This window comes from Arachis ipaensis, chromosome B08, assembly GCF_000816755.2.
Source record: "Arachis ipaensis cultivar K30076 chromosome B08, Araip1.1, whole genome shotgun sequence".
Lineage (NCBI taxonomy): Eukaryota > Viridiplantae > Streptophyta > Magnoliopsida > Fabales > Fabaceae > Arachis > Arachis ipaensis.
In genome coordinates, this window is record NC_029792.2 from 48,709,959 (window position 1) to 48,717,991 (window position 8,033).

The following is an 8,033-nucleotide window of genomic DNA, read 5'->3' on the forward strand; positions in this document are numbered from 1 at the left end:
AACATCTTTGCAGAAAAACAGGTAGTTCATGAGAGATTAAAAACGGCGACGATCAAACGACTCATCAGGAAAATCAGCATAAAAGGACTTGTAAGCAATAGGATCGGAGAGTCTAGGTTCAGCAACAGGACGAAGATGAAGGTCAATGACTGTACCGCGAGTATGGCGAGTCTGAGTGGGGGGATGCTCTTCGTCTTCGTGAAGAGGACGCTTTCCTCTGGAGGAACTGGGTTTAGATGAACTAGGCTGAGAAGTGTTTGGAGGAGGAGGAGAAGGGCGAGGAGCAACACCAGGGCGGCAAGCAGTGGTCTTAGTACGGGCCATGTCAGGAGAAGGGTTTGGTGGTGATAGAGGTGAAGAATGAGTAGGTGATTGAGAGGGAGAAGAATGTGTATGATTAGAACGGTGGTAGCCACTATGTGAACCTCTGCGAACTGCTCTTTTCTTTCGTGCCATTTTATAGAGCACTGATGGGAGGAAGATGAAGGAGTGGAGAGTGTGGTGTGAATGGATGCATGCAGTGGGAAGTTATTATAAGCTTTAGAGAAATGTAAAGGTTCCACCTTGAAAAGATAAAAATCCAAACTTTGAAAACATTTTGAAAGTTACAGCTGTAATCTTCGTATGTTTGAAAATAAGGATAAAAACCAACCAAAAGATGGAAATTTGATAAAAGGATGAAATTGAAATAAAGCCCAATTAACACTAAGCACAGATGCCAAAAAATTGAGACTTGCCAAAAAAATGAAGTAAGTACAGTTTCTTCAAAAAATTGAAATTGAATTTAAGCCCAAAAATTGAAAGCCCACTCTTAGTTAAAAAATTGAAAAACGCCCCAAAGTTTTCAATAAAGAAAAACCCATAGTTTCAGAGACTACTTCAGCACTTGATGCCCATCATTCATTATGATCAGAATTGAATCCCTTAGCTTCATAGTAACTTAATGAAGTTTACTCATCATCTGCCAAAAAATCTCACCACGATTTATGAGATAAAACATAAAAAATCTCATGATCAGAATCATTAAGAAAACAAAGATGAAGTAAGAATGCCCAGTTCAGTTCTCAACTTGCAGAACCTCTCCTCTATCAATGGTTTGGTGAATATATCAGCTAGTTGACCTTCAGAATTAACAAACTGAATATCTAAATTTCCATTTTGCACATGTTCTCTTATAGAATGAAAACAAACTTCAATGTGCTTTGTTCTTGAGTGCAAAACAGGGTTTTTGGAAATATTAATAGCACTCATATTGTCACAAAATAATGGAATATTTGAGACATTCAGTTTATAGTCAGCTAGTTGAGTTTTCAGCCATAATAATTGAGAGCAACAAGAGGAGGCTGCAATATACTCAGCTTCGGCTGTTGAAAGAGCTACTGTAGCTTGCTTTTTACTAGACCAAACAATGAGAGATTTCCCAAGAAAGCAGCACATGCCACTTGTGCTTCTTCTATCAATCCTATCCCCAGCAAAATCTGCATCACAGAAACCCATTAATTGAAATAAATCAGTCATAGGAAACCATAAATCATAGTTAGTGGTACCAAGCACATATCGGATGATCCTCTTGACAGTTGAGAGATGGGACTTCTTAGGCTTTGATTGAAACCTTGAGCAAACTCCAACACTTTGCATGATATCAGGCCTTGAGGAGGTTAGATACATCAAAGATCCAATCATCCCTCTATAGCATGTCTCATCAATATCTCTACCATGTTCATCCTTGTCAAGCTTGATATTGGGATGCATGGGGTTCCCATTGGCTTAGCACAGTCCAGCCCAAACTTCTTGACAAGTTCCTTTGCATATTTTTCGTGACAGGAGATAATTTCAAATTGTCTCCTGCAGAATTGGAATTTTCGCAGCTAACAGGTGTAACTTCATGAGAACTTGGATTTTGTGAAACTGGTTCAGTGTTCTTTGGTAATTCATCTTCAAAACCTGGACTATCATCAATGCAAACACTGGAAACATTGTTAGATTCACAGAATGTGACATGCATGGTTTCCTCAACAGTTTTGGAATTCTTGTTATAAACTCTATAGGCCTTGCTATTAGTGAAATAACCAAGAAAAATCCCTTCATGTGTTTTAGGATCAAATTTTCCTAAATTTTTTTTCATATTCAGAATGAAACACTTGCAGCCAAACACATGAAAATAACTAAGATTAGGAGGATGCCCTTTCCAAAGTTCATATGGGATTTTCTTCAAAAACTTCCTAATGATGGTTCTATTTAAAACATAGCAAGCTGTATTCACAGCTTCAGCCCATAAGAACTTGGGGATTTCATATTCATATAACATAGCTCTAGCCATTTCTTGTAAAATTCTATTTCTTCTCTCAACAACACCATTTTGTTGAGGTGTTCTTGGACAAGAGAAGTTATGTGATATGCCTTGTTCATCACAAAAAGATTCAAAGTATTGATTTTCAAATTCTTTACCATGATCACTTCTTATTGAAATCATTTTTGAACCTTTTTCATTTTGAATCTTTTTGCTGAACTTTTCAAAAACAGAAAAAGCCTCATGTTTATGAGCAAGAAAGAACACCCAGCCAAATCTAGTATAGTCATCCACAATTACCATGCCATAACTCTTTCCTCCAAGACTTTGAGTTCTAGTAGGTCCAAACAGATCAAGATGCAACAACTCCAATGGTTTCTTAATAGAGACAACTTCCTTGAGTTTGAAAGAGGTTTTAATTTATTTACCCATTTGACAAGCATCACAAATGATGTCCTTATCAAATTTTATATTAGGAAGACCTTTAACTAAGCCTCTCTTTACAAGCTTAGAGATTTGGAACATGCTAGCATGTCCTAACCTCTTATGCCACATTCATTTTTCAGATTCCATTGAAGAGAAACAAGTTACATTTTGAACTTTAGATCATCTAGAGTGATACCATAAACATTGTCACTTCTTTTGGCAATAAATAAAACAGCCCTTATTTTCTCATTTATGACTCTACAATAAGATTTTCTAAAGGTTACAGCATATCCAAGATCACACAATTGACTTATGCTCAATAGATTATGCTTTAACCCATCAACTAAAAAGACACTATCAATGCAAGTTGAAAAATCTTTGCCAACCTTACCAATGGCAATTATTTTACCTTTACTATTATCTCCAAAAGTGACAAATCCTCCATTATACTTGTTGAGTTTAATGAACAAAGTATCCCTTCGGGTCATATGCCTTGAACATCCACTATCAAGATACCACATGTCCATTTTCTTCATGGATGCAAGGCAAACCTGCATGTTCTTCAACTAACCTTAGGTATCCAAATCCATTTGGATCTTTTGATGTGAAATCTTCTTGGTTGCCCAAGAGCATTATAATCATGAACAACTTTATATAATTTACTATCATTACCAAAAGACTTAAGAAAGATGAAACATTGAAGAGGATCATGACCATTTCTATTGCACTTGTAGCAATGATTCTTGCTTACTGATTTTTGAGGTTTGCTGAATCCTTTTGGTTTGAAAAGCTTGGAAGACGAGGCTTCAGATTTTTTAAAGTTTTGTTTGAAAACAGCCTTGTTTTCTTCTATGAATCCAAGTCCAGATCTTTCAGATCCAAACCTTTGACTAGCAAGTAGTTTGTTCAGATTTTGAGAACCTTGAACAAACTTTGCTAAGTCTTCATTCAAATTTTTTATTTGTTCATTCATATTTTTGTTTTCAGAAATCAAATCAGTGGAAGCAGTAACTTCATGCTTGAGTTTGAATTTTTCTAATTCAGCTTGCAAGGCAATGTTTTCTTCTTTTAAAAACTTTTCATTGCTAGTTTCATTTGTCTTAACCTTTTTCAAGAGAAGATCATTTTCTGTCCTCAAAGCCTCATTTTCTTTCTTACATTTAGCATACTTATCCAAGAGTTTCTTAGAGTTCACAGAAATGTCTTTGATAATGTAATGCAATTCATCAATAGATAAGTTAGAGAGATCTACCTCATCTTTATCATTATGATCTGCCATCAGACATAGTTGAGCTTCTTGATCTGAGCTCTCTAAGCTAGTGTCGTTCTCCAAGTCCTCCCATGTTGCCATCATCACCTTCTTTTTGTCTTTCTTGGATTTTTCGCCTTTCATAAGTTGAGGGCAATCTGACTTGAAGTGAGCAGGCTCCTTGCAGTGATGGCATGTGAACTTGACTTCTTTGGATGAAGAGCTTCCTTTGCCTTTGTTTTTGTATCTCAGTAGTCTTCTCATTTTTCTTGCAAAGAGCACCATTTCTTCATCTGAGAAACTATCATCAGATTCTTCTCCTTGGGCTGTCATTCTTGATTTTAGTGCTATATTTTTCTTTTTGTCATCTTTGTCTTGAGACATGTGAGTGGTTTCATAAGCCAGCAGCTTGCCTCTCAGCTCATCATAGGTGATTTTGATCAAATCATTTCTTTCAGAGATGGCTATGCTTTTCACTTCCCATTTCTTAGTAAGACTTCTCAGAATCTTCCTTACTAAGGTTCCTTCAGAGTAGTTTCTTCCTATGGCGTCCAGATTGTTGATGATTATTGAGAACCTTTTGAACATTTGATCGATGCTTTCATCCTCCTTCATACTGAACATTTCATACTCCTTCATCAGCATGTCAATTCTGGTCTCCCTCACTTGCTTAGTGCCTTCATGAGTGAGTCTGAGCTTATCCCAGATTTCTTTAGCCGTTTTGCACCTATGACACTTTTCTGAATTCTTCAAAACTGATTGCACAGTGCATCAGGTTGATTGCCTTGGCATTGAGTTCAACCTTCTTCTTTTCTTCATCTGTCCATTCACTGTCTTCCTTCGCCACTACTTCTCCATCAGCATTCTATTTGGTGGGAACGTCTGATCCGTTGAGAATGATCTTTCAGATGTTGTAGTCGATTGACTGCACGAAGATTCTCATTCTTTCTTTTCAGTAGGAATAGTTGCTGCCATTGAAGTAAGGAGGTCTATTATTAGACTGCCCTTCAGTAAGAGTGAAAGCCACGATGTTGGGATTCAAGTTGTTGGCCATGGATCTTTACTCCAAGCTGTGAAGCTTGCCTTCTTGAGACCTTGCTCTGGATACCAATTGATGGTTCTAGTTGAACTTGAGAAGGGGGGGTTGAATCAAGTTAGTTTAAAACTTAAAGTTTCAAACTCTGTTTTTGCTGTTGCTCGAGTTGCAGGAGATTATTTGAAATTATCTCATACGCAGAACATTAAAAGTGCAGAGAAGAGGAGAAATAGGCCAGCATGTATCCTGGTTCGAATTCTCAGTGCCATGAATCCTACGTCCAGTCTCCACCACAAACCATGGTAGAATTTTCACTATAATTCTCAGGTAACATTCACCAATACTATTGAATTACTCCCTAATTCAACTAGTATCTACCCCTAAGCTTTCTTCACCAAAGCTTAGCAACCCCAAAGTGCTATCCCAACTTGGAAGGGAAATCTACACAGATTCAATTCTCACCAAGTGCTAACCCAACTTGGCAAAGGGAACTAATCCTAGTTCATAAACCCAAATTACATCAGAAAAACAGTGGCTATTTTGCATCACTCTTGCCTTTTCTCTCTTGGCTTTTGATCCTCACATAAGTTCCTTTTTCAAAACAGAAAATAACGCAAGACAGCCATAACAAAAAAATCAGAATTAAGCTTGAGTAGAAGAAAGAGATTCTAGCTCTGTGTTAGAGATGGTGCTCTGAATGTGTGTGCTCTCTTCCTTCTCTTGAAATAATGGAATGAGACTTCTTATATATATATATATATCTTCAGTTTGCCTTGATTTTTTGCCTCTTCCATTTCCTTGTGCCAGCTGCTCGTTGGAGCTGTCCTTTCTAGCATGCAGTCCTTTCTTCATCTTGCTCCACCACCTCTGCTGTCCGAGGAGCTCGACCACTACTCCTGCTGTCCTTTGCTTGGCCTTCTTCTAAGGCATACTCTTCTTTTTCATTTTGCTCCATTTTCCTGCCGCTGCTGCTATGTGCGAGTTTGCTTTTGCTCAACCATGATCCACAGCAGTGCTTTGCTGATGTTCTTGGGTTAATGGGTGTGCCCTTTGTGTCCTTGCTTGCTTTTACGGAGCTACACATGTCCTTGCATGATACAGCTGTCCTCATATTGCTTTTAGCAAATATATACATAATCATTTAATTTGCTGAACGTTGCTATAAGGAAGAGCTTTGGCTCTTTTACATTGCTGAAGCACTTGCTGGACTTTGAATGAAGCAATGTGGACTTAGACATTTGGGCCTGCATCACTAGCACTCACATTAAACAATATTGGGCTTTCCACCCAAACCAATGTTTTTCATCATAACATAACCTAAAATCAAACTATGCTCAACAATTTTTTTAGTAAGAATCTCTTTTTAGATAGTGTGTTTTTTTATATAAACTTTTTTTTCTTTTCTTGGTTTTATGCTAAATTCTTTCTTTTAAAGTCAACAAAAATTAAACTCTAAATCTTTAAACTATAAAAACTTTAATATCATGTCTTTAAACTATTTTTTTCAAAATTTTAAATTGATAAGAGAAAATATATAAATAATTATATTTCTTACACAAATAAACCATCAATATATAATTCTCCGAATTGTTCTTCCCTTAAAAATAGCATCACAAATTAAATTAACTCCTCTCCATTAGCCTTAGCAACTTACCACCATATGTTTCATTGAATCTTTTCTCGACTCGTCACTTTCCTTTGCTAGTTAACTCGTACAATGATGAATTTAATTGGCTCCATGGTAGCGCCATAATTGGGACCTTATGCATGCTATGAACTATATATAGGCACAAACCTCCATTATCTTCTTGTCTTTCTCCTTGGCATAATATTGTTCTTGTTTTCGAAAGTGTATCAAAGATTATTCCAATTGGTTAAATTAATAAAAAAAATCTAGAAAAAAAAAGGCAAATAAAGTTAAAAGTAAAATGACTAAAAATAAATAAAATAATATTTAATTTGAAGAAAGCAAGAAATGGTCTTCAATGAGATCAAAAGGCTTTGAAATCAAATACAAAATACTAAATCTTAAAAGAAAATAAAAAGAGTAAATTTGTTTAAAAGATAAATTTGCAAGAAAATAAAGATTACAAGAAAGGTAAATTAAAAATAAAAGACAATGGAAGGAACCCTTCAAAAAAGAAAGCTCTTAGCAGAGTCAGGAATTCGCTGGGGATATGAGTGTGCTAGAGTATTTTCTGATACAAGATTCCAACTTCTATTTCTTCAAATATTCACCTATAGAGTTTTTGACCAATCAAATTCAAATGTAACTCCCACGTCCATTAATCTTTAAATAACTGTTCTCGTCCCTTGTATGGTGCGGGTAACTGCCATCAATTATCTTCACTTATTATTCTTCTTCGATAAGACTTATCGATCAATCTTACCTCTTTTTCTCTCATGAATCCCTTTTCAATAAGTATTACATTCTTCGAAAGAATACCCATCGAATTTCGTCTTCAATGTCTTCGACTTTATATATTTTCTAACTAACAAATTGTCCCGTTAAGATTAATGTGTCTTTTCGATATCATTTTGAAAATGTAACGCTTAATCCTATTTAACTTAGCTTTAAAAATCATGATTAACCAATTTAATTCGCACGAAATTCATTAGCTGCCCACTTATCTATGTCCATTATGGCACCTTCCCCATTGATTACTATCTTTCTCTTCCAACTTCGTCTTCTTAAAGAAGTTTTTCCTTTTTCAAATTTGAAATAGCGAAATATAAAACGACAAAAACTCTACTTACCTCCTTTTACTTTTACTTAGCAAATTTCTTACTGCTCAATAGCGTTAACTTTCCATCTTCAAGTTCATATATTTCTTCTCTTTAACTTTTCTCTTTCTACGACCAAATGGAATCATCTAGCCCTCCAGCGACTCTATTAACCAAGGACAAAGGCAAGAAGGTTATGACTGAAACCTTCATTCAGCCTGACTTGGGTATTGTATCTCGAGCTGGGTATATTGTAATCGAGGATCCATGTAACATCTCAAACGATAAAAATATTCTTTTTCCTTTCA

At 35.9% G+C, this 8,033-nt stretch overlaps 1 protein-coding gene across 1 annotated transcript; it reads right to left on the reverse strand.

Annotated features, from left to right (window-relative positions):
• Window positions 3,279-4,610, reverse strand: LOC107611023. Its single transcript, XM_016312991.1, has one exon. The coding sequence runs from the start codon at window positions 4,608-4,610 to the stop codon at window positions 3,279-3,281; it is 1,332 nt and encodes a 443-aa protein (XP_016168477.1).